The 26,466-nt window shown below is 48.7% G+C and overlaps 1 protein-coding gene across 2 annotated transcripts; it reads right to left on the bottom strand.

Annotated features, from left to right (window-relative positions):
* Positions 1-3,464: 3,464 nt before the first annotated feature.
* Sp9 (Sp9 transcription factor) lies at positions 3,465-12,845 on the bottom strand. 2 transcript variants are annotated; one of them, XM_063259323.1, is made up of 2 exons: positions 12,727-12,845; positions 3,465-6,042 (listed from the first exon to the last, which is right to left on the bottom strand). In XM_063259323.1, the coding sequence occupies exons 1-2, from the start codon at positions 12,835-12,837 to the stop codon at positions 4,609-4,611; spliced, it is 1,545 nt and encodes a 514-aa protein (XP_063115393.1). In that variant the 5' UTR covers positions 12,838-12,845; the 3' UTR covers positions 3,465-4,608. The 2 variants fall into 2 exon arrangements, with proteins under 2 accessions (XP_063115393.1, XP_063115395.1); XM_063259325.1 differs by lacking the exon at positions 12,727-12,845 and adding an exon at positions 7,025-7,197.
* Between the last annotated feature and the right edge of the window lie 13,621 nt (positions 12,846-26,466).

Here is a 26,466-nt window from a genome sequence, read left to right as displayed (position 1 = left end):
CAACGCCTCCAACTGTTTTCCGATTTTTAGATTTGGGCTTCGAAGGGGAAAGGCAGAGACAAAAGGGGTCCATCCTCCCCGCCCGACGACCCGCGCCAGGCTCGGGCGGAGCCGGCCGAACGCAGGAGCAGAGGGCGGCTGAGCCCACCCGAGCCCCGGCTGCGAAGCCGCGCGCGTCTCCTCCCCACGCGGGGCACCGCGGACGCAAGGGGCAGCCTCGGCGGTCCGGGGAACCGGCCTGGTCCGGGGGTCCCGGAGTTCCACGCCGCCCTGGATCCAGGGTCGTGGGGCGAAGTGCGCGGGAGGCTGCGCCCGCTGCTGGGTCCCCGTGCCTGGGTCCACGTCGCCGCCAGCAGCGCGCAGCGTTCTCCGCCCGGAGTTGGAAGACCTGGAGCTGCCTTGAAAAGGATGTTAAACGCGACAAGGCTAAGACCAAGGCCAAGTGGGGCGTTATCGTGTTGGTTTTGCTTGGATTTTTCACTTAGCAGTCCTAGACACGACCCCCTTTCCTGGAAGACACCCTTAAGCGTGCCCCTCTACAGAAGAGCTCGTTCCCCGCCGCACACTAAACCCGCTTTGCTTCGCCTGCTCTGCTTGTTTGCAGCTCGCGGCCCCAGCCGGTCTCCGCGCGCCAACAGCCGAGCGCGGGGCACACAGCGCGGACCTCCCGGCTCCGGGCTCTAGATGGCGCCAGCGAGCCGCACTCGCCGCGCTCCTCTTAAGGGAATCAAGAGCTACTGTCAAACATAAAAGCAAATCAGAGTTTTCAGTTTTTTTTAATGTGTTAAGAATGTTATTCCTTAAGAAAATTTGTAGCTAAATTATTCTCACTTAAAATAAACACTTAGTATACCAATTACACAAATGGGCGGGATTTATGTGAGATTTACTTCATCTGCATTTTTGTAGGGGAAGAGAGCCTTGGTGAATACAGATAATAGATGCAAATAGGATTAGAGTTAAAATAAATAAAGTTTCCATCTGAATAAAAAGAAATTCAATTTTACACGACTTGTAACGATTTGACGGAATGTCCAGACACGCTGTTCAGGTGCACAATCTAATCTCATCAAAATGATGTTTCCCTTCCTTGAAGAGAGAAAAATATTTTCTTTTCCTCTTTCCTTGGATCCGATTCATGGGGGGGGGGGTCAGCATCAGGGAAAGAAAGCGCGGAGGGAGGGCGTGGGCTGGGGCTGCGAAGGCGCAGGCCGAGGGGGACTCGGTCTTCGCTCTTTATTGCGTAGGAAACTGCAGATCAGGAAACCTGGAGAAATCGGCTGAAACGAAATCGAACCCACCCGGGCTGGGGCGAGCCTGGGCCCGGGGTGCGGACCTTCAGCCGTTGCCCTGCTCTGCGCCAGGGACCCTGGCCCGGCCTCGCTCCCAGGGGCCCGAGTCACCCAGGCCCGGGCCACGCGGCCCGGTGGTGACCCTGGGCAGGCGCGTCCCCCCTTGCTGGGCACCCGACGGTGTCCCCTCCTCCCACGCAGGCTGCGTCGAGCTGCTCGGTTCTGTCGGTGCCACCAGCTCGGTTCAGGCTCCCGAAGCCCGAGGGACCCCAAGGCTGGGTCCGTCTGCCCCGCGTCCGCGCCCCCGCTCCAGGCTCGGGGCTGGCTCGCAGGTCCCCCTGCTGGACCTCAGGCCCGGCCGTGTGCACTGTCCCGGTGATGGACGTGGGCTGACCCGCGGGGCAGAGGCAGCGCGCACCGGCCTTGATCACTGGCCTGCGGAGCCAGCCGCGCGGCCGGCGGGACCTGCACGGCCAGGCCTTTGATCTGCCTTTATTATGCCCGGGAAACAAAGCGGACGGACGAGGCCCGACGCCCCGGCGCCCTCGGGCCTCAGGAGCGCTGGCCACACCTCACTCCGCGCGCCGGGCCGCAGCCCGGACGGCCGGGCACCCCCTGGGCCTGCTGCGCCGAGGCCCGCGGAGCACACGACCCCGCTGGCTGCTCCCCAAGACCGGAGCGAACCCCCAAGGCGCACGGGAGGCCAAGCCCGGGGAGCCCGGGTCAGGGAAGCTTCGATCCTGGAGAGAAAACAGCCAGAGGGGGAAGACTCAGGAAGAGGAGCCGGGCGGCGAGGCTGCGGGGAGGCAGGCGGCAGGGAGGAAGCCGCTGAACCTTGGCTGCAAACGCCAGGCTGGGGACCTTTTCTTCGGTTTCATCGCTACATTGCTACTGGGCTTTTCAGAGCACAGTTTTGTTGACTGTTAGGAACAATAATTTAATTTTTCATTCTTTCCTAAGAATCAAAATCTTCACTCAAGTTTCCAAAGACAGTAATCAGGGGGGGGGAAATGTGTTGGAACTGACTTCGCCTGTATTTCCTACTGTGGGAGGCCTTTCAGAAATATTTTAATTCTGCAAATATGCACTTTATTTTCCAAATTAACATTTTTTTCGAATTGTGAAATTGTCTCATTTACCAATTTTCTTTTTTGTCTCTCCTCTCTCTTTTTTAAAACGAGGCTGTTAAGTTGGTGGTCAGAAGACAAAGAGAGTGAAAATAATTTTCATTTCAATAATTGCCTTCTGGTCAATTTAACTGTGCCTTATTTTGAAAGAGACTGTCTAAATGAGATTCCTGTCCCAAATGTGTTCCCAGGCCTGATCCCAGCCTTTAATTATTCCCGAGTTTTTTTCTTCAGAATAAGACGCCGCGCTGAGTAATCACAAAGAAGTCAGAGAGCATCCTTGAACCTTTTCAGAAGCAGCGCCACTGATATTCAAATAACCTGCGAGGGCCATTTGACGGCGCGGGGACCTAGGCATTTCCAATTCACTATTTGCATAGATCAGCCGTCTTTGAAAAGGAAAGGAGCAGTTGTCTTCCATAACATTAAAAAGCCTAGTTATCAAATCAAGTGCTTAGTTTGGGGGCTTTTAAAACGCTTACATTTTATCTCAGGTTGCCCTTTACCGTTTGACATGCAAATTTGGTGCAGTTAATTTAGACAATTAAAAAGATCTTCAAGGGAGCTTTGTCACAGAGAATATTTGGAGTTTTCCCCGTGGACCAGCTGAGATAAAGTTGGCCAGAACAAATGATGTCTAGGAGATTAATTAGATATTTGATAAGACATGAATCCCTAATAAGGGAATACAAGGCACAGGGGGCTGCTGTGTGCTCTAAGTCAAAATTAATAACATTTAACAAGATTTTCATTTAGGCATGAAATGTCTTTTCCGGAGTATTGACTCTAGCGATTTATTCCCCCGAGATGCCTCCCAACATAGAGGTCTTGGGAGCTAAAAGACTTCTTTCCAAAATGCTTTTTCCTTTAACTGATTGTTTTTAAATCACTTTTTAAAAACAAACAAACCCACCAGAGTTTTCTCTGACCCCTCCGGGAGGCCCAAGCACCTCCCCAGTTAAAGCTGCCAAGAACCTTTGCTTTTCTTAGGCGATTTCAAATGTCACCTTTGGAGAGCCCTCCCATTAAGCAATACAACTACACATTCTTATAACCCAATTTAATTTACGCTGTTGATATACAAATAAATAATTTTGACTTCTCAAAAACGTATATGCATTATGGCTTTTATAACCCATATAAACTTTACATTACCTACGACTAACATTAAGGGAATTGTTTCCCAACCAAAAGGAAAAAAAAAAAAATTGACCCACGTAAAGGTTACTGAGGGGCAAACAGGATTTAAAAAAGGGGGGAGGTGTATTGTTCAGAGTCCTTTAATAATACCAAAATGAAAATATGATGTCAAGATTTTCTTCATACAGATAAACGCATTTAATTTTTTAGATGACCTTAACTTACGTGTTTGATTGAAATGATAACTCAACATTTTAAATATCTTTTACATATATACTGACTTTCACAAAGTGCATCAGAAAATAAAAAAAAAAACTTCCTGAATTTCAGGAATTCACCAAAAAAAGAAAGAAAAAAACTATTCGAATGAACATTTACAAGAAAATAAAAACGAACACAATCTTTTGAACCCTATTTATACAGATGTTATGAAATACAGAGAAACTGTCGCTAGACTTCCAGTTTAATTTCTCACCTTAAGCCTTTTTTGATGCTTCCTTTTTAGGAAAAAAGTCTCATCGTAAGTAGATATCAAGCAGGACTTGGAGCATTTTATATATAATATAATCCACACAAAGAGTCTCTTTTTTATAGGTCCGTATTTTCAAATGTTCTGACAGTCCTTTGCTGGGTGGTGGCTAGCTTTTTTGAGAAAAAGACAGGGAAGGCTAGGAGAGGGAGGAGGGCGGAGGGGAGGAGGGCGCGTTTCTGTGTATTGCTCTTCGCTCGAGAAGTTTGTGCGAGTGGTGTGTGCGCGCGCGCGCGAGTGTGGGTCTGCGGTGCGTGTGTGCGTGTGTCTGGGGGTGCACTTTTCGAAGGTGTTTGTGGCGCGGGACGGCTCGCTTTTGTTTCTGGGCCACGCGTTGGGTCCTCCCCCGGGGGCGGACTGCGGAGGAGCTCCCCGCGCGGGGCTCGGCCGGGCTTGGCGCCCAGTCCCGGCCTGGGGGCGCTGGGGGCGCCGCCGGCCCCGCCCTCCCGCCCGCCGCTCGCCTGCAGCCGCCGTCCACTCTCCGCGTCCCTGCTCGCTGCTCGCGCGCCTCTCTTCGGCCTTAGGAGTCGTTGGGGCCGCTCGCGGTCTCCTTGCCGCCCGCCGAGGCCGCCGCCACCGCCGCTGCCGCCGCCGCCGCCGCCGCCGCCGCTGCCCTGGCGGCGCTGACGCCGGAATCGTGCAGGATGAGGTCTGGGGACTCGGAGCGGGGCGTCTCCAGGTTGCTGGCGTCTGTGTCACTGTCGCTGCCCTTTTTGCCCCCGCCGCCCCCGTTGTGCGTCTTAATGTGTTTGCTCAGGTGGTCGCTGCGCATGAAGCGCTTGTTGCACACGGGGCAGGCGAAGCGCTTCTCGCCGGTGTGAGTCCGCAGGTGCCGCTGCAGCTCGTCCGAGCGCGTGAAGCGCTTGCCGCAGAAGAGCCAGTTGCACACGAAGGGCCGCTCGCCCGTGTGCCAGCGCAGGTGCGCCTTCAGGTGCGACGTCTTGCCGTACACCTTGCCGCAGCCGGGGATGTGGCAGCTGTGCAGGCCCTTGCGCCGCAGGCTAGCCCCGGCCGGGCCCAGCCGCTCGGCCTCCTGGCAGTTGGGGCAGTCGCAGGTAGCGCGGCCGGAGTAGCGGCGGGCGGAGCGCGCGGAGCTCCCCCCGGCGGCGGCGGCCGCGGCGCCCGAGATCATGGCGCTGGCCGCGGCCGCCGCCACCGCGGCGCTGGAGTCCGAATAGGAGGGCAGCACCGGCTTGAAGCCGTCCTGGGCCAGCAGGTGCTGGCTGGTGGAAAGCAGGTGCGAGGCGGCGGCCGCCGAGGAGCCTAGACCGGTGGAGCTGAAGGCCGAGTGCGTGAGCGAGCTGAAGTCGGGGTTGTAGGTGCCCAGCTGCGAGTGCAGCGAGGCCTGGGGGGCGCCCGAGTGCAGCGAGCTCTGCAGCCCCCCGGCGGGGTTCTGCACCTCCAGCCACGAACCCGGGCTGCTGTGCACGTCCCACCACGACGACGCCGCGCCGTTGGTCACCTCGCCCGCCGCCAGCGTAGAGTGGAAGCCCGACTTGTACCACGACTCGTACGGGTGCGCCATGCCCACTCGTGGGTACAGGCCGTCTGCTGCCGTCGTGTGCACCTTGGAGATGAAGGCCGATTGGCCGCCCGCCTCCTGCGGGGACACCCCGGCTGCCGCCGCCGCCGCTGCCGCCGAGTTGGAGAAGAGGCCGCCGTAGTCGCTGCTGAAAGCGGACGACGTGGGCGACGTGGATGCCAGGCAGAAGGCGCTGTTGGCTGCTCCCGAGCCCCCCGCCAGGCCGCCGGAGCCGCGGCCGCCTGTGGCCACCGCGAAGCCCGAGAGGCTGGAGCCGAGGTTGCAGCTGGACGAGGAGCGCTTCCAGGGATGGAAGCCGCCCTTGGCGAAGGCGCTCGACTCCGGCAGCGTCGTCAGCGGGCTCGTGTTGCCGATCTTGTTGCAGGTCGCTGCCAGCATGGCCAACGGGGTCGTTCCGAAGCGCGGCTCTTCCTAGAGTGGGTGGGGTGAGGGAGGGAACGAGGAAGAGGAGGAGGATGGCAGGAAGAAGGGGGGGACACAAAGTGCACCCATGAGCAGCCGTGTCCCCCCGGCTGGTCCTGGGGGCCGGGGCACCCCGCTCAGCTCGCGCCTCCACCCCACGCGCGCGCAAAGGATGCACTGCGGGCGCACGGGGTAGGGGCAGCCGCAGGGCGAAGGTCTGGGCGCTGGAAAGTTGCTCTTGGAGAGGTTAGGAGTTAGGAATGCCTCGGTTTCCTCCTTGGTGGCTGCAACCCCTGCCTAGAACCGGACTTGGTTCACCATCAGCCAGTTCCTCTCCCCATGTCCCCGGGTCGCCCTTCTGGGTGCAGCATGAAGGTAAACACAGACAGCAAGCACCGGGGGAGGGCAGAGGGGGCCGAACAGCGGGCCAGGGACAGCCAGAACTTGAGATGCTCTTCCCAAGGCTGGCTACAATTTGACTATTTTTTAGATAGAAAACAATGGTTTCAATATTTACACATACGCCGATTACAAAAACAATAACCTGAGGATAAGAGGCCCTGGGACAGCTTGCAAAATCACGGGCGAACTCGGGGGCTGCAGATATTATAAATGTTTATTCCCGGGGCTGCTGGGACTGTGAAGCGAGGAAGACAGTTTTCTGCAAACATCACTGTCGCCTAAGCGCAACCATTCCCAAAGTAGGGGGGATGGGGCTTAAATCACGAGGGATGGAAAAACCTCTAGCTTGTCTTTAAAACCAAGTAAAAGAGAACTTGCTTAAGAAATCCTTTTCATGCAAAGGCACCTACCGGTTTCCAATAACTTGGAAAGATATGGTCCCTGAAATGAGAAAAGTGCTAAAAGAAGCTGAAAGCCGCAGTCTGGCAGCAACAGTTTCTTGGGAGCCGCGGACCACGAGAAGCCATAACGAAAAAAAAAAATAACTCCAGTTAAAACTGCCAAATGCGTTGCTGCGCTTATGACTTACCCCGAGTATAGACGTGGCCATAGCAGGTCTCTGATGCGCGGCGGGGCCGGGAGCGGGGCTGAGCCTGGCGGCTGCTGGGAAACACTGCTGAGGTCCCGCGCGGCTCCCGCGTCCCCGCGCTCGCGCCGAGCGGACTCCGGGCTCCCGCCGGCTAAACTCAGCCTAAGTGCGAGGAGCACCCGCTTTGAAGTGCCGCTGGCTTCGCCTCTCGCCCAATGAGGGCGCAGGCAGAGCAGACGGGAGCTGCCATGCAGCCAATCAGATGCGCCGAGGGGCCAGAGCCCGGGCTCCCCGCGCGTGCCAGTCAAGTCTGCAGGCAAGGCGGGGGTTAGGGGGCGCGGGCTGGGGACGGCAGAAATTACAGTGCAATTAAAAATTTACACACTCACCAAGCCAGGTTTAAGTACCGTGGAGACTGGGCCACAGCACCCGCTTCCCCCTCCCCCCGAGCTACCCCAAGACGTTGCAAGTTCGGGTTGACAGTGCGGCTCCATTCCCTACTTGTGGGAAAGGAGGCAGAGGGGAGGGGCGCGGAGGCGGAGGCCCGGGTGGAGAGGAAAATGTCAACGCTCACTTTGTGTCCAGGCGCTCGCTCTGGAACACAACTTCAGCTGGTATTTGTCGTTCTTGATCGTGATTTTATCTTTGTCGTTGGTCTCCTACCCTGTCCCTTATTTCCACTGCCCCCCCAGACCCATCGAGGAGGGGGCAAAAACAGATCTTGGAGAGGGGAAGAAATGGGCCTCTTCACACAGGTCTACACCCAGTCTTGTTGGGAGGCCTGCAGCCTGCGGCATCCCGCCAGCCCTTCAGCAGTCTAAGTGACTTCCTAATTGTCGCTCTGGCCTCTGACCTAGGGGGTAATACAAGTGCCACTCACGCCAGAAGCTTCTGGTGGTAATTGAGGACACCCTTTGTACGGTTTCGCCAGCGCCTAGCTACCAGGTTAACCCAGTTGTCAAATACGACTAAACTGGGACGTGCTGATTTTCTGGCAGCCTTTTGGGGGGTGGCTCAGGGGTGGGGGTGGGAAGCATCAGCCCATACAACACGCTGCACGAATCCGCTTATTTTCACATTGTAACAACTTTGGAAACAGAGAGTGGCGCGAGCGCCGTCCGCCCCCTCCGCCGCCCCCGGTGAAGCTGCAGCTAGCTCCACTGTTTGTTTAAACCGGCGACGATTTGCATGTCGCGTTCAGCCTGGAGTCGAGTTTTCTTTGCTCTATTTCCAACCCATCCCCACTCCAGACCCAGGACTAGAGGCTGCTTCGCCAAGGCCTAGAGGCTGGCCTGGAGCGAGGGTGCTATGTCAAGGGCTCTGCTTTGCCGCCCCGTCCTCACAGCCTTCAGCAACGACGCCAAGGAGCAGGCCACACGTGGGCGCCTTCAAGTGGAGCAGCTCGAACCATCCGAGTCCTCCCCAGATGGGGCGTGAAAAGAGGTTTCTTCGCGCACACAAGGGGCGCGCGCTGCTTCTCTTTGCAGACGCGGAGTTGGCTTTCCTTCCCTCCGGGCCCCACTTTTTCTTTCTTCTCAAAGGTTGCCAGAGGTTGCGTTTGAAGTCGAAATACCAGACCCCTCGGGCAGACTTGGTACTGGTTTTCCTGTAGCACATTCCCCTCCAAATCCAAATCGTGCTCTTCACAAACAAACGAATCACAAAATGCTCGCGTGCAAAAAGACAAGTGGTCACAGAGGGGGAGCAAGCAAGGAACATGTGCAACGATGTTGCCAGGGTTTTCTCTCCTCTTTTATACGATTTCCTGGTCTTAAAGTGCGACCAAACGTAGCTCTTCTCTCGGCCCAGAGATGGAGCCTGGGTGCATCCTGGCGCACTTCGTGGGTGGGGAAGACTGCGTGGGTCGCTTTTCGTTCCGATACTGCTCAGAATGCTTGCTTGCTTTTCTTTTTCTTTCTTCTTCTTCTCCTTTTAATATTTTAAGGTGGCGAAAGCACCAAGGAAATCACGTTAGAGAAGAGAGCACGTAGAACCTGGCGGCTGTGAAAGAGGAGCTGCGCCCTGGGGTCGGGGTGGGAATCAGAGGGGGGAATGTGAGAAATCCCCGGGGGACGTGGGTGGAGGGGAAATAAGGCGGCCTGGAACAGCCGGAGAGCCCGGCAGGGGGACCCGGGAGCGGTTCCCAACAGGTGACTTCTGCCCTGGAAGGGGAGACTGGTCCTTGGCTTCCCGTGGCGTCTCCGCGTCGATTTACTAATAGAGGGATTGTTAAGTGGCAGCGAGGCGTTTCCGACTCACCCCGAGAAGCCTGCGGAGGAGAAGCGCCGAGGTTTCCCCGTCCTCCTCCTCCCCCACCCCCTGCACACCCTCTCCTAACGGAAACCTGACAAAGTCATAAATAAGACGATCCGAAAAGCCACTTAGCACTGGTGACATTTTCAAGCCGACCATTTAAAACAGTTCTCGCAGGCACCTTCGGTTCCAGGCACCCAGCTTGTGTCGTCCTCCTCCTCTCCCTCCTCCTCCTCCTCCTCCCCTCCCCTCCCCCTCCCGCCTTTTTCCACGTAATTCCAGCTGTCAGACTCTCGACGTGGGCACTCAGATATTCCTTTAGGCACACGCGTCCACAGTATCACAAAAGTTAGGGAAATCTTCTGAACCAACGCAGGCGAACACCCAGGCCAGTTCAACTCTGAGGTGGGGCCCCAAGGAAATCTTTCGGAGGAAGTCCAGTTTTTTCCCATCTGACAGACTTTTTTCATCTTCTAAAAATATCTAGTTTTTAAACAAAGATCAATGTGTTATGCTAAAGTGTTGAGCTGACTGTTAAAACATTTGGGGAAATAATGACACTGTAACAAAGGCCTGGTTTGGAGTGAATCATCACCCTTTTAAAAGTTAAAGCAATTTTCAGGAGAATAGCTTTCAGCAAACGCTTTACATTATTCAAAACGGGCAAATAATGCTCTATTATGGCGCCTGAATGCTGCCAGTCAGCCCCTAAGTGCAATTTGTGCAAAGGCCCCGGTGCCTTATCTCCACTTCTTTATAAAGAGGTGAATATAAAACAATTTCTTCCAAACCCAGACAGAGAGCACGAAAATTGCTTCCCTTTCTGCAATCAGGGCAATTTAACTGGAGTGCAATTAGCACTATTAAATGTCGATTCTGCATAAACAAATCTGACTGAGCAGAGAAAGTGGGGTGAGAACCTCATATACACTGAAACTGATTTTTTAAAATTATGTATCCGGGTCCTTTACAATTGATCTGTGACGTTTTCATCTTGGAATATATTTACATCATAAATACACTGTGGTTAAATCAACATAATTTTTTTTGCAAAAAAAAAACTCAATATGAACCCTAATAAAGAATAGGGTAATTAAAGGGAAGAGTTCACTTCTTTGAACAAATACTGTTTCTCCCATCTTGCATTTTCCCCGAGAGCCTTGATCTGAGCGAGTGCTCAAGTTGCTGTGTTTCAGAAGGCAAAACTGGAGAAAGAATTCCGTCTTGGTGCTGTTCGGAAGGACTGATGCTCCTGTGCCACAGAGAAGATGCTTTTTCCCTGATTTACCAAGGATAGTGACGAGGAACACTGGCTATTTTCTGAGCTCCTCGGCATTGTAGCTGGGTAAATACTAGGTGGCTGCCCAGGTTCCCGGGAGCTTTGGCCAGGTGCACAGACACAAGCAGAAGACAACACTGCGGTGGGATGGGTGGAGTTCAGAAGACTCCAGGACTCGGGTGGGAGGGGGAGCTTTAAGGGAGGAGGAGCAAAAGGTTGTGGCTTGGACCAGGCTGCCTGGGGTAGCAGCTGGATCGCTAGAATCAGGATGCCAGGCAGGAGGGGGGTAAGAGGTATAGGAGCCCATCAGAAAGCATTTATCTGACCTGTCCTACCTGCCTTTATTTACTTATTTGCTAAGCCACAGAGCTCCCTTTTTGAATCATTTGAGCAATTAATTATGCTTTTCATTTGCATCATCTACACTGGAGCAGTGATTGTCAGGTCAGCACGATGTGGGAGTTGGGGAGATACACTAATAGCTTGAATTTAAAAGGAAAAAAGAAAAGCTGCCCTTGGTGTCTCAGTGCCAGCCATGAGCAAGGGCCAAGGAAGCCCAAACAGCCCATAGCGCCTGTTGAGTCATGTGAATCCCTTCCGCAGTTGGAGTTTGTCAGTGTGAGTGAAAATGAAATGCAGCCTTTGATTAGAAGAGAATCTTTTATAGTTAACATATATTTGTATCTTAAAAAGCACCAGCATTGAGATCAAATGGATCAAGAAAATTAATTGAAAATTGAAGAACTCTCCTACAATTTCAGTTAGGCTTTCATTTAATATTTGCTCTATAATGCTGTCCCTCATTTCAACCCAACCCATGCACATAAAAGAACCAGGAAGAATCAATAGGCCAATGGGACCCAGCTGTAGGAGATGCAAATCCTTCTTGCCTCTATGAAGCCTGTTGGAGAAACTGAACACCTCTAGGATATTAAGTACAGTCCAAACGTTTGGTACACAACTAATTTCCTGGTGCTAGATGTATTTTATCTGGCCCATATATATTTTAAGCTTGCCTTGATCTGTTTATCTGAACCAAAAATGCATTAACAATTAAAGGGAAGACTGGTGTGTCAAAGGAAGGAAGGAAGGTGACTGTAGACTGTGTGATGATTTTAATGACTGCAATTATTGGGAGATTATTCAACAAGCATCATAGATTTGTTTACTGCATTACTAGGAAACTATGGGGGGCCTTTTGGGCTTGGGGTTGTACCTTGCTCTCTCCATCAACCACCAAGGCGGGGTCCTAGACCTAAGCAAGTGTGCCACTCAGTGCTGGCTTTCTTCTTTTAAAGAGCATCTCTACCAAAGTGATGCCCATTTTGGTATCTCACCCAACTCTAATGGAACAATTCTTGGAGACATTAAAGGACCTTTTCACATAAATCCTGAATTAATGTCAAGAAAAGCCAGAGGCCAGGTGATCTGATTCTGGTCACTGGACAGTTAGGGTACCTGGTTCTTCAGTTTTACTGCTTCCTAGAAAGCTTTCGAGGAAGTGCCTAACTTCCAACTCTTTTCCTCCCTCCAGGGCTTAGAGAAGGTGCCACACGGCAAGGGGGGAACAAGCAGTGTGCCTCCAGGATTCTCTGAAGAAAGGCTGGCTCTTCCTTCCTTCCTTCCTTCCTTCCTTCCTTCCTTCCTTCCTTTCCTTTACTATATCCTTCCCTCCATATTATTTCTTTTTGCCACTGTTAGAAATGAGTAAAGACTTCAAGCAAGTTTGTGACTAGGGAAAGGTTTTTTTTTTGTTGTTGTTTTTGTTTTTTTTTTTTTTTTGGTTTTCTTTAAAAATACAAATTCGTGAGATACAACTAACGAAGAAGGCTCTTGTCTGGTATTAATTAAATGATCTTCAGTTCACAATAATCAGTACTTTGCAAGTTGGGCATTTTTAGTCAGCAGTGACTTACTGATTTGGAGGTAAAATTTTAAAAAGGAGGGAATAGTAAACATCACATCACCCCCTTTCCTCCCTCCCCTGAGGAAATGAGACTGGAGTGGCCGGGCCATCCTGGGGGTGGCTCTAGGTTCCGCAATGGCCCAGTTTCAAGCTTAAGGTGGACTTGGCCAGCGCCAGGAACCTTTCCTCTTCAAACGTGAGCCTGCAGGCTTCTGCAAGTGGCAATTAGGAACCTATTACAAGCCATTAGATTGATCAATGTACCTTAAACAATGCGAATGATTTATGTGGCTGACTTATGTGGGGAAGAAAGAGGTGGGGGAGGACGGCTCCTTCTCCATACATCCGTGGCAGCCTGGTAGAGAAGAGCAGCATCCAGCCTCTGTCCGCAGCTCAAAGCCGCCAGAGTGATTTATTTGGAAAAGTTTTCAAGCAGAGACACAGGTTCCCCAGCTCGTCCGGTGGGTGGCGAGATGCATGAGCTTCGCGTGGCTTTCTCCGTTCTAAGGAAATCGGAGGACGAGCGCGGCCTAAGCAGAGCAGCCGCGGGTCACTCCTCTCGCGACGCCCCCGCCAGCAGAGGTCCCAGCTGCCTCCCGTGCAGACTGCGTCCCCGGAGCCCCGGACGTGCTTTACACAGCGGTTTAGCGAGTGCTGCAGAGCTGCGCGGCCTCCTCGTTACCGCAGGGAACACTCAACCATTCGCCCTTGAAGTTTCTGGCGAGACTTGGGGAGGAGCAGCGCCCAGGCTCCGGAGCAGGATGACGCGGGTGGGGAGGGAGGGGACTCCGCGAACGGAACTCCTCGCCGCCGGGGCTGGCTCCTGCAGCTAATCTGTGTGGCGAACACAAAATTACCGCGGAGCCGAGCGATCAAAGCCGGCCCCCGCCCTCGCGCCCCGCCCTCCTGCCCGGCCGGGAGTGTTTGCAGCAGAGCTCGCGGGTCTTCTCAAGACCAGGAAATCCCTGCCAGCTTTTCCAGAGCCCGCAGGAAAGGACGGGCGCGCTTCTGCTGTCCCGGAGCAGGAGTCCCTTTGTCTCAACTCCTCCTCCTCCTCCTCCTCCTCCTCCTCCTCCTCCTCCTCCTCCTCCTCCTCCTCCAGCTCCGAAATGGGGAGCACCCCTCCAACTCTGCCCCTCTTCCTCACCCTCCTCTTCCCAGCCTCCTCTCCCCGCTCTCCGGGCCTCCTTCCTGGGTCCCCCAGATTCTCTGATCACCCAGTCCTTCTCGCTCCCGCTCCTAGAGCCTGGGCAGGCGCTGTTGATTTCCTGGCCTTGTTTGGCGGGAAAGACCTTCCTCCTGGCTTGTTCTTGGGCGGCTGGGACAAATCCTTTTGTGTCTAAATGTGGACTAGGAAGCACTCTGGGCTGGTGATGGGACGCAGAAGGAAGAGGGAAAGAGTGGAGAAACGATATGTATGTGTCTGCAGTCAGTATGCAGTGGAAGCCTGGGTTGGGAATCCCTCTAGGGGGACCGTGATTCCTCTCAAACACGACTGCTCTCATCTGTCCTTTATTACCTAGATCCTACTCTGCCGAGCTCGTCTCTGCAGTTGACTCCTTTCAATCCCTTCCTGCTTGGGACCTCTCCTGAGGGCCCTACAGTGCAGTGGGAGGTGAGAAGGTGGCTGGGAGATTCCTCTCCAGGACCCAAACACCCTGTGACATCCCCGGGGAGCGGGCTGCCCTGGTCAGCATGTGCATTTCTTCCTGATTGCAGCAGCTCTAGAGCCCAACCTCAGCAGGTTGGCCACACTGACCAGTGTCACACTCCTGCTCTTCCGCAGTCCAACTAGACTCCTACAGCCTGACTCACTTCCTGGACAGCTGAACGGAGGGCATTCGTGGAGTGGAGGGAGGCCCCACACGCGTTAGACACGTGCGCCTCCTCCTAGCTCCCTGCCCCGCTACCACAAGCACGCTCATCGCATACACACTCACCGAGCACAGCCAGCAGCGTCCAGGCTCCTTCCCAGCCAGGGATCGGCAAGCGAGGCGGCCTTGAGGCAGGTGACACTGCTGTGGGGAGGCGGGCTCAGAGCTCCAGATGCCTCCCTGGGAGCGGGGGTGGAGGGGGTGCTCTGCTTCCTCCAAACCAGCTGCGAACCTCCGGGTACGGGTGGCTGGGGGTCGGGACGCGGCTAGGCCTCCTCTGGTCCCCGCCCCGCCTCCGCGCCGCTTCCCGCTGTCCCCCGTGCTCGGGTGGCAGCAGTCGCGGTCCCCCGGAGCGCCCCTCGGCGAGCAGCCCGCCGCTGGCCGGCACGCAGTGCAGAGGCTCCGCCACATCTGGGATGCGTTGCCCCTTAATTGTCAACCCCATGCTTGTGATCAAGTGAACGCTGCTAATCTCTACATGAATTGTTTAGGTAAATAGAGCCTGCGTTTAATCAATATGCAGGGCCGCAGCCTGCGCAGCACCAAGTAACTTAAGTCAACGGTGAAGATTTTAGTGCGTGCGTAATTACAGAGCACGCGGAATCTTCGCTCCAGCCCAATTCCACATCTTTTCTCCTACCCGGGAAGGAATCTCCACCCTCTAAGGGGTCGGGGCTGCCAACTTCAGGGCAAGAAAAGAGCCTCTAGGCTCAGATGCGGAGCGCCAGGCCCGCGCCCTCTGCGAAGCGCGCCGCGGACCCTGCGCCCTGCGCCTCGACCGGGGGACAGCTCGGGACCTCGGAGCCGCAAGGTCCAGAGCCCAGCAATCCTTCCCGGTGGCTTCTGGATCCCTCCCCGCAAATCTGTCGCAGTGAGGGGGGGTCTCCACCCAGCGGGTTCCCCCCAGGCGGGCAGGCTGGAGGCGGGCCCCGGAGGCGGGGTGCCCGGTGCTCGCGACGCCCTGGCCCCCGCGCGCGGCCCCCTCCTCCTCCCCTCCTGCTCCGAAGTCCCGCTCCTTGCATTGCGATGGGGGCGGGGACTTAGAAGATTGCCAAGCTTGGGCGCTCAGAGCCCGAGTTATTTACGCTTCCTCTTAAATAGCTATTGTTTCCTAATTAAGAAGACCTTCTGCGGCCCAGCATGTGGGGCGCGATCAGGGGTTCAGAGCATGGGGTGGGCGGTGCACTTCGGCTAGGTAGGTTCAGAGTGGGCTCTTTACTATGGCTTGGCTCCGGGATTGGCCTTGGAGTGAGGCCCTCTGGGTCTCGGTGGTGAATGGATTAGCTGGAACTCTGAACAGACAACAGCGATCATCTGAAACCCCCCTGACCCGCTGGAGTGGAATCTAAGAGGCTGACTGTCCAACTTGGGGCATTAACACTTAGGCAACCTGGTTGCGGGAATTTCGGTTTGTTCTAGTGGCTTCAGTGCGCTGCACTGCCTGGAACTTTCCATACAAACAACCAATAACTCTGGTTGTAACCAGACACCGCCTTGCATGTTACTGTCCTGCTTTAAATCAGCAGGATTCTACAGTTAACTCATCATTTGCGAGTTTTAGGGTGTCAGCACCACCACTAAACTGAATTACAGCTGGAACTTGAGTTCAGGGTCCTGGGTCTTGGATGGCAGCTAGCTAGCTGTTTTCAATTTTTGGAACTGAGCAGTTCTTGTATATGGTATCTCTCCTTGCTTTCTTGTTCCTTTAAAAGTTGAATAGCTTTTGGAACAAGAGAGAAATTAAACACAAATGTCAGTGCAATCCCCAAAGCCTCTTCCTTTCTATGATTCTTTCTGAGCCTCGGCTCTGCTGGCCCCAAGCCTGTCACTGTCTTGATCAGATATGTAGACCTTTTACAGTCTTGCTCTCCCACGCACTGGCTCTCAGTCCCAGGCCGGGTGGCTTTCCATTGGGAATGTGAACCCAGCCTTTCTGGGTTGTAGCTGTTTCTCAGCTAGGACAAAGAAAGGGGAGGTTAAGAGAGCTGATAGCCAGGGCTCTGGGATCTCAGGCACTGGGTTGAGGAAAGGTCACCACTTACTGCCGTGATGTTGGGCAGGCCTCAAAACTTGCCAGTGTCCTCCTCTGTAAAATGCAGCTAGGAATTTTAACTTTGAAGGGTTGTTATGAAAGTTAGGAAAACTCTATAGAGAATTCCCAGCAATGTGCTCAACACTTCTTAATAATTGTGCTTAAAATAAAAGTTCTTGTCTTCCAGTCTCCACTGAAACAAGCATTTCTACCCAACACATTGTGAAAGGAGGTCCACAGCCCTGTAGGAGAGGATGGGGTGGGGGAGGGAGCCCCAGGACAGAACCAGGCTGGGTGAGGTGAGAGCAGTGTCAGCAGCTGCCTATTTTGCAAGGAGTGAGGTTAGTTGGCTATCTGGCTCGCACACTTCTGCAGGTGGGAGAGAGGAAGCCTAGCCAGGAGGGGTGAGGCCTGCCTATAATCCTCCCTATGGCAGGAGAATTAGGAGTTTGAAGTCAGCCCAGGAAGTTTAGTGAGGCTCTGGGTTAAAAATAAGAAGGGGTGGGGACTTAACTCTGTATACCATGCTTGCTTATCATACCCAAGGCCCTGGGATCAATTCCCAGGCCAAAAATAAATAAATAAACAAGAGGCTTTGTCTTTAGTAGGGATAGTTAACATTCATTGAGCAATTGTTATATTCCAGGCTGTCTGCCAAATGCTTTACACAGAGCATTTTATTTACTCCACACAATAATCTTAGCAAATATTACTGGTTTTCCTCTTTTTAAACTTTTACTACAGAAGATGGCAGAATACTTTAAGGAATCCCCCCTCTAGGTCCTTCACCTAGCCTCTGCGGTTATTACCTCTTGGCCAAACCTCTCTACCCCAGCTATTTCCTGAAACAGATCTCAGACACCAGATTGCAGTTGTATAGATTGTAGTATATATCAAAATCTCAAAAGATACCTACAAAAATAAAACCTACACTACTATGTTAAAATGAAACTTAAATACATTTGAAATAATATTGTCAAATATACCATCAATATACCTTGCCAGGCAGGCGCTTATGCTGCTGAGCTAAATCCCCAGCCTGTCCTGATATCCTTTTTAAAAATAAAGACTTTAGAGCCAGGCAAGCATGAGATGGTGAGTTCAATCCCCAGTACAAAAAAAAAAAAAAGAAAAAACTTTGTAAGGGATAGAAAGGAATTTAGTGCTAGCCATGTTGAACTCCTGAGTCCAAGTACTTACCAGTTTTATTGAATAGTTCCTTAAGTCCAGTGACAAAAAGGAAGACAGGATAACACAATCACCCATGAAAGATTTCAGAACATGCATTGCTGTCCTAAGTAACCAAGTAACCAAAATACTAAGTACCCACAGAAAACCACTCACTTAAAACCCAAGCAGGGTTTGAAATTTGCCAACAGAAATTGAAAACAGGTTAACTCAGTATCCTCCTTATGTTTTGAATCTGACTAAATAATTCCTGCATGCAAATGTATCTGTAGCATGATGTGATTTTTATTTCCAACAAATATTTAACAAGGCCAAGACGTTTCCTAAATTGACCGGCTTCCTTTTTCTCTCACCTTTATTTTCCTCCTGTTCTCCATTTTCTTCTGTTCTGGATAGCTAGATACGGAGAAAACATCTCTTTCAAGTAGTTATTTTAAAACACCAGTCAAATTAACAATTCGGTAGTTTGATATGAGATATTCGGCTTTGCTACAGTAGTTTGAAACCACAGTTTCCCTAGCAACTGAATATATTTTTTTCTTTAAAAAAAAATTTTTTTTTAGCTGTCTGGAGGAGAAAAAAAGAAAAAGAAAACTTCTTGCCAGAATTTTCCCATAATAGCTTCCATTAACCGCAGTGACTTGTATTGGAGAGGCCAGCACTGCTGTCTCCCGCTGTCACCAGTCATTCACTGATCTAGCAGATGTTTTGTTTGATAAGGCCAATTTGAGCTTTATAAAACATTATTTTTTTTTTCACCTCCAAGGAGCAAATACCAGTAAGGATGGGATTCAGCATTGATCACTAGATACCATACAAGGGCTTCAACCCACCAGTGGAGCTTCTGGGTGAGAAGAAAACTAAAACAAATCTAAAGGCTTCATTTATTAAAAAGAAAAGGGACAAAGAGAAAAAAGAGGGGGGATGGTTAAAGGACATTAGATCAGTCCCCAGGGACTTAGCAAGAGGGAAAAAGTGAGTAGACGGGCCCTTACTCTACCATGGAAATAAATGCCTTTTGGAAATACGTGATAGACGTTCCCTTCCCAAAGCAGGCAGGGATGCTACTTAGCGACCAAGTGGAATCACAGCGGTGTGATGCAGATTACAATGAGTTCGGTAGATTTTAGAAATATGTATCAGCCTTCCAAAATGGTAAGGTAGAGAAGAATCCCCGAGGAAAGAAGATATGCGTCAGGAGCAACTGGACCCTGCCTACAAAATAGTCACTTGCATTTGAACTAGATCTCTCTCCCAGGCATATCTAGCTCTAGTTTCATCTTCAAAACAAAAACCAAATGAAATCAATCAAAAACCAATAATTTTTTATAAACATAAAACTGTTTGAATTCCCTTTCTTGATAGAAGAAAGGTTTTTCAAGACCTGGAGGAGCTATGGTATGGGTAAAATAAAAGGTGATTGCCCCCCAAAAGTGCAGAATGGTTCTGTTCTTACTATTAAGGTGCCTCCTTCTGTGGGTCTCCCAGGGATTGTTTGGTCATTCTGCAGAACGTGGACCAAAAAAATTCTGGAAGGGGCTGGGGATTTAGCTCAGCGGCATAAGCGCCTGCCTGGCAAGCAGGCAGTCCTGAGTTCGATCCCTGGTACCAATAAAAACGAAAAAGACAAAAAAAAAAAAAAATTCTGGAAGAGGAGCTCGTCCTTTGTAATATGACAGCTCAACAAAGTGTGAAAGAGTAAAGTTCCAATTCTAGGCATTTTATTTAGATTGCCCTACCAAAGTATAATATTTTGACTGGAGGAATTATATTTCAAGCCAGATTAAGAAATGAAAGAGGAGACACTATCAATTCTATTTGCAGAAAATAGAAATTTTCTATAATAAACTCATCCTGAATACTATTCACAAATATACACAAGGCAAAATAGGAAAGAAAAAAAGAGAGCAGATCCAGTACTATCAGGGCTTTTTCTTCACTTGAACAATTAAAGGAATCTGTGGCTCCTTCGTTGGCCATGTGTGAGACACTACATCTGGGTCACATTTCCATCCTGAGAGCCCGGAGTGCCTTGAAGGCCACTGTGAGGTCCCCAGCTGGAGACTGGACAACGGTTCTCCACAGGGAAGTCTTGGCAATTCCAATGTTAGAAGGACCACTGGACACTGGGAAGACGGGGGAGGCATCAACATTGCATTAATATAAAATAATATTCATGAATTAGGTGAGACGTGAGGAAATTTGGAATGAAGAATTATTTTGAAGTATTTCAGTACCAGAAACAATAGACATTCACTTTCAGAATTAGAGAAGTGTGCAGCACATTTAGTTCTTAATTTCTTAATTTTTTCATTTTTCTTTTCTTCTCTTCTCTTCTCTTCTCTTCTCTTCTCTTCTCTTCTCTTCTCTTCTCTTCTCTTCTCCTCTCCTCTCCTCTCCTCTCCTCTCCTCTCTCTCTCTCTCTCTCTCTCTCTCTCTCTCTCTCTCTCTCTCTCTCTCTTTCCTCCTGGGATTGAATCTGGGGTCTTGAGTTTATGAGGTAAGAGCTTTACCTCTGAGCCACACCCCTCACTCTCTATTTTACTTGGGGACAGGTCCCACTGAGCTACCCAGCCTGGCCCCAGTTCACCAGCTCAGTGCACACCACTATGACCAGCTCCTTCTTTGTGCTTTCTTTTTATTTTTTGGTACTGGGGATTGAACTCATGACCTAGCACTTGCCACACAGGCACTTAGCCTACTGAGCTAAATCCCCAGCCCTCAACACACTTTTTAGTTTGAAATAATTTCAAATTTACAGAAAAGTTACAAGAATTATACAAAGAAATTGTTCAGCTTTTTGCCAGATCTATCAGATTTCAACATTTTACATCATTTGCTTTATGATTCTCTCATTTGCAGATTCCAGTTCACAAAGAAAACTAGGGACCTGGTTTGAGATAACAGTGGAGTATTCAAGTGAAGAGCAAACACTGAGAGTCTAGGCCCTAGGACTCAAGAAAGAGAATCTATCTCCTAGAGATAGAAATTAGAAGAAAAAACTCAGAGGGGTGAACTTGACTGAGGACATGACTTTGGGGAGCAGAATTCTGGAGGATGGAAGGTCTTTGTTCTAAACAATAAGAAGATATTTGATGTTGTATGAATGGTGACTTTTCCAGGTCTTGGCTCTTAATGAGCAAAATGAAAGTCCTGTAGTGTTATGCTTTCCATGTCTTTGTTTTATTTTGCGGGGATGGAGATCAAACCCAAGGCAAGTGTCCTATCACTAAGCTTTACCTCTGACTGCATTGTTAGTTTACATTTGAAGACTATCTCAAAAATACATGAAATTTATTATGTTTCTATCCAGTCAAGTTTATAAATATTAAAATTATTATTTATATGGCTCATATTCAACATTTATGTTCCAGTTAGGGTTCAGCTTAAGGCTCACCAAGTAAGACTCAAAACCTAGGGAAGAGGGGTGAGTAGGGACTGGAGAATTGGGGGCTGGTACCCCCGGGCACATCTCCCCCCACTTATCTGGCAGATAATAGTGGTTTTCAGCTGGGATCCCTACCATATGGTCTCTCTCTGTGGGCTGGTTTGGGATTCCTCAGCGCATACATTCTGGATCTCCTGTCCAAGAAAGCAAGATGAAACATTTTGTACTTTTTGTGATGTAGCCTCAAAATTTATATAGCATTGTTTACCCGTACTTCCTTGGTCGAGGTGTTGACAAATGTTTGCCCAGGCTTAAGGGAAAAGGACACAAAATCTACCTCTTTATGAGGAAAAGTCTTAAGGTCACATTGGAAAAAAAAAAAACATCTGGGATAAGTATTACTGTTTCAACCACTTTTAGAAAATACAATATGCAATAATACACTTATATACATATAAAAGGAATTTCCTAACTCAGTGCAGAGCATTGACATCTGAGAGTTATTTTTTACTGTCTCTAGTAGCTCAAAGCCAGTCTTTTTCTCAAAGACAGATATAAAGTACAATTTTAGAAGCTGCTTATGCCTTCTTTATTAAAAATTATTTTTCATTAATTCTCCATTAATTTTTGAAAGTATAAGATTTGCTGTGTTCTACGTAATTCTGTGTCTTCACATGTACTGCTTAGTAAGTGAAGTATAATTCTTTAAGCTTTTTATGAGCAGATGAACAGAAGTAGCAAGAAATTCTCCAAGATTTTCTCAATACCTCAAAGCACTGCGATTGAAGGCAGCCGTGGTGGTCCATCCTGTTACCCCAGGACTCTAAGAGGCTGCAGCACAGCCCATCCTGTCCCAAAATCAAAACAGGGCTAGGGACTTACCTCAAGATGAAGGCCCTACGTTCAATCCTCAGCCATACTAACAGACAAACAAAAACCACGTGATTGAAGATGATGATTTAACTGTTTGATCACCCAGGTCTCTTATACAAAATCTGATAGTTTCAAATAATTGAGAACTTCACAATATTGATAATAGAAAAGTAACATAATAGAAAAATAACATCTCATTTGTGCATTCTGTTTTGTTATCTTCCTTTGGATATCATGATCCACCCACTTGGGATATTGGAAATGAGCCTGCATCTTTGCAGAAACTTTAATACTTTGTTACTGTAGGTCTTTTCCTTTTCCTATTTTTTTTTTAAATATGAAAAGAGACTGAGAGAATGTCCTAACGTTTGGTTAACAAATTAAAAACCCATGTTTAAATCCTTTAATATCCTGGACCTATTTCACTGTGTCATCACGGGCTGATTTACCAGCTGTAAAATTACATAAGAAACCTTTTAAATGTAGAACTGTTGACAATATCCGAACTTCTGTACACATACTGTGATCTTCTGATAGTGACTACATCAGTTGTGACAGTTCACTGTAGCTCACCCAGACTAGCTCTGAAATCAGTGAAGTATTGTCAGAGATCTGAGCGGGTCACGAGACGGGGCTTGTTTAGGGATCAAATCTTGTTACTCATTCCATAGTTCAGGCCTCCGCCAGCCTTATCTAAACCCTTTTTAAAAAACTCTGGGAATGGACCATTTTTTCTAAAAAATCAAGCAGTTGGTACATTTGGGTTGCCTATCAACTGCTGAGGTTGATTATATAGCAAGAAGAGTCTCAAGGGAAAGAAGCTTCTGGAAGGTGAAAACTTGCCATTTTAAAACATTATATCTTATAGAATCCATTTCAGTTAATGCTTAGATTAGATTAAGAGCATTAGCTCAGAGTTAACCCATTTTGCTGTGTCTGAGGGCTTGAGAAAGAACTCTACAGAAATATGTATGCAACGTGAGATTGAAAAATACAGTGATGCTTGAGTTTTAAAAATGTATTACAATGAAAGATACATTTCCATTAATTCCTCTCAAAATACCCTCAATTGAAACAATACTTATCCCATTCTACCTGACGCCTTCTGAAGCAGTTCTGTAAGTCCTCTTGGTGAATGTCTTTAGTTGTGCTGTTGTGGCTGCTCAGTGTCCTGAATCAGGTCAAAATGTTTGCTTTCGATGGTCATTTTGACTTTGGAGAAGACCCAGCAGTCGCCTAGGGCCAGATCTAATGAATACTGTGGGTGGGGACACCGCATAATATTTTTATGAATCAGCCTTTCTATTGGATGGCATTGATCACACTCTGTAAAGATACTCACGAAGGAGGACTCCAGCACTGCTTCAGAAGGTGGCAGGAGGGATGGGATAAGCACGTTTAAAGCAAGGGGAACGTGCTCTGGGTTGATTGATGGCTCTGAGTCTTCTATTGTAATAAATTTGTAAAAATTCAAACATCCACTGTATATTTTGATCAGACTGTATAGGTTAAGAGTCGCCTGGCTACATGTGATGAAACAGTCACAAACCAAGATGAATAGTATTGAGATTTATAAGACAGACGTTTATTTCCAAACTGATATGGTGCCTCTGTGACCGGCAGGGACCCGAGTACTTCTTTCCTGAATCCTTACTTCGCACATAGCTTTATAGATTAAGATGCTTAAGTTCTTGCCCCTATTTCTACCTTCTACACAGCAAAGAGAATGTGCTCTCTCCCCATAAGAACATTACCAGAGCTCGGGTCAACCCTTCACTTCCTAAGTCATGTTACTACATGAATTTATCACCTGTCTACACCTACCGACAGGAAGACTTGATTCCTCACAGCCATGGTTCTGGGTGCAGATGGGTAAATAAATTGCCTTAGTCACTTTCCTGTTGCTGGGACACAATACTCAGCACTCATAGCTTAGAGGAACAGAAGCTTATTTTGGCTCTCGGTTTCAGTCTGTGATCTTCTGGCTCCCTGGAGGAAATGGTGTGATGAAAGGGTCTGAATGGAGAGCAGATACTCATCCCACAGGAGCCAGAATGCAGAGAGAGAAGATGATTTTTTTTTTTTTTTTGTACCTGAAATCAAACTCATGACCTCACACTTGGCAGGCAGGTGTTTATGCTCCTGAGCTAAATCCCTGGCCCGAGGATGACATTTTGGAGGGTGTATTTGGGGGAACATTTTACATCTAAACCATAACAAATGTTATGATGTTGATGTTCTTGTCCTTCTGAATTCATGTTTTGGAAAGTAAATTCCCAATGCTACAGTTCTGGAAGGTGGGGGGCCAGCAGGGAGGCGTTTAGACTACAAAGGTGCAAGCCTTGCGAGTGGTCAGTGCTGCTTTACAAAGAGCTGGCAGGAGTAGACTCCATTTCTGATGATTTCTGCTAGACGAAGACAAGCAATCCTCCCTCCTGGTGAATACCGCATTCCACACACCGTCTTGGGAACAGATGCTGAAGCCTTATCAGACATCTATCCTGCCCATGCCTTGATCTTGGACTTCTTAGCCTCCACACCTGGGATAAAGAAAATGATTTCTTTTTCTTTTTGGTTTTTTGAAACATGATCTCACACATGGTCCAGGCCAACCTTGAATTTACTGTGTAGCCCAGGATGGGCTTGGACTTGTGATCATCCTGCTTCAGCCTCCCAAGTGCTGAGATTACAGGCATGCACTGTCACTTCTGGCAAGAAATTTATTTTCTTAGCTGGGTGTAATGGCACGTACTTGTAATCTCAGCTACTAAGGAAGCAGAGTTAGGAAGATTGCCAAGTTTGAGCCCAGCCTGGGCGACTAATTTAGTGAGACCCTGCCTCAAAATGAAAAGGCCTGGAGATTTGGCTCAGTGGTAGAGTAGCTGTGGGTTTGATCTCCAGTACCTGAAAAAGAAAGAAAGAGAAAGAAAGAAAGAAAGAAAGAAAGAAAGAAAGAAAGAAATTTCTTTTGTTAACAAATTATCCAGTCTCAGGTATTTTGTTACTGTATAGTAGTACAAAATGGTTAAGACACTAAAGAAAAATGAAGATATAATGTTCTAACATAAAACAAATGCTTTGGGAAAAGGAGGGAGGATCTAGAAGCCAATAAGCTGTTGTGGTGAGATAAATTGATACTATTTTGCTAGTTTGTCAGTATGTGACTGAATAGCAATTTTTTTCTTTTTCTTTTGTTCTATTGTTTTTACCTTTTAGTCTTTCTTTTTCCTTTTAGTGTTTTTTTTTTAAGTGCTGAGGATTGAACACAGGGCTTTGTGCATGCTGAGTGAACAACCTGTCTATGCTGAGTGATTTTTAAGATTCATTCTACCTAAATAAAATTAAGAATTTTATTTAAATGAGACAAAGTAGCTATTATTGATATTACTAAGTGTAATAGTGGCACTGTGGTAATGTTAAGATAATGTTTTACTTAAGATAAAATGTCAATTAAGATAATATTAAGATTATGTTAAAATAATCTTTACTTTTTTGGTATCATGATATATTTTGTTATCTTTACAATAGTTGTTCTTTCAATCATGCATATCAAATAAAATGAAATACAGAACATTATAGAACTTATCAGAACAGAATATTGAATAGAGCAGTTCCATTAATCAGAAAAAAGCAAAACAGTAATAAAAATATTTGCCTTCAAAGAGATGGTAGAAGGCAATCCCCCTTATTTGCTACGGTCAACCTCCCAGGAGATGCTCAGATTTCTGGTTCCCATTTGCTAATGGGGGGACAGGACAAGGGGGGAGGGGAAGTGGGATGTTTGACTCTAGGCCGTGCACCAGTAGGTTCACTATTGCTTAGCAGGGAGGCAGGCTGGTTGCTTGGTTTCCCAGTGTCCTAAGTTCCAACATGCTGTGGATCTCAGGAGACACTGGTGGTTCTCCCCCTGGAAGGGCTGCAGTCTCCTACACTGCAGCTGCTTACCAGGGAAGGGAGCTGCTTGCTTCTAATCTTTACTTTTTAAAGATGTATGTTGACAGCTGGGCACGGTAGCACATACCTGTAATCCCAGCACTTGGGAGACTGAGGCAGGAGGATTGCTGTGAGTTGGAGACCAGCATGGGCTACATAGTGAGAGTGAGTTCAGGGCCAACCTGAACAGCATATCGCGACTCTGTCTCAAAGAACAAAAGTAAAGCAAAATAAAGATGGATATTGAATATGAAGGGGTGAAATGACACAGTCATTGGAATTTATTTAAAATACTCCTGCAAAGAAGAGAAAGAGAGGCCATGAAGAAAATATGGTCAAAATCTTGATAATTTAAAATTATAAATTTAAGTTACTTGTGATTTATGGTACTATTATTTTTAATGTGTTTGCAATGCTCCAGATTTTTCTTTTGGTTTTATTTTGTTCTGTAAATAATTAAGATCAAAATTCCTAACTCCTGGGTTTGGGGATACAGCTTAGTGTATAGCTCTTGAAAAGCACATGGGATGGCCTGGGTTTGAGTCCCAGTACTGAAAAGAAAGATTTGCACTCTTAGGTGTAATGTCAGTTCCAAGTACCCTTGGCCAATTTCCTTAAATTTTCTATGTCTGAGCTTTTTCCTATGTAAAATGCAGATGGTAATATTTGTTCAAATCAGTTAACAGCACCTCAGTGAAGGTCAAATACAAAAGCAC

The sequence above is a fragment of the Cavia porcellus genome, unplaced genomic scaffold (assembly GCF_034190915.1).
Source record: "Cavia porcellus strain 051 isolate PalLab524CR breed Dunkin Hartley unplaced genomic scaffold, mCavPor4.1 scaffold_12, whole genome shotgun sequence".
In the NCBI taxonomy this organism is placed as follows: domain Eukaryota; kingdom Metazoa; phylum Chordata; class Mammalia; order Rodentia; family Caviidae; genus Cavia; species Cavia porcellus.
Note: the sequence above shows the minus strand (reverse complement) of the source record. Positions and strands in the feature narration are given on the sequence as shown.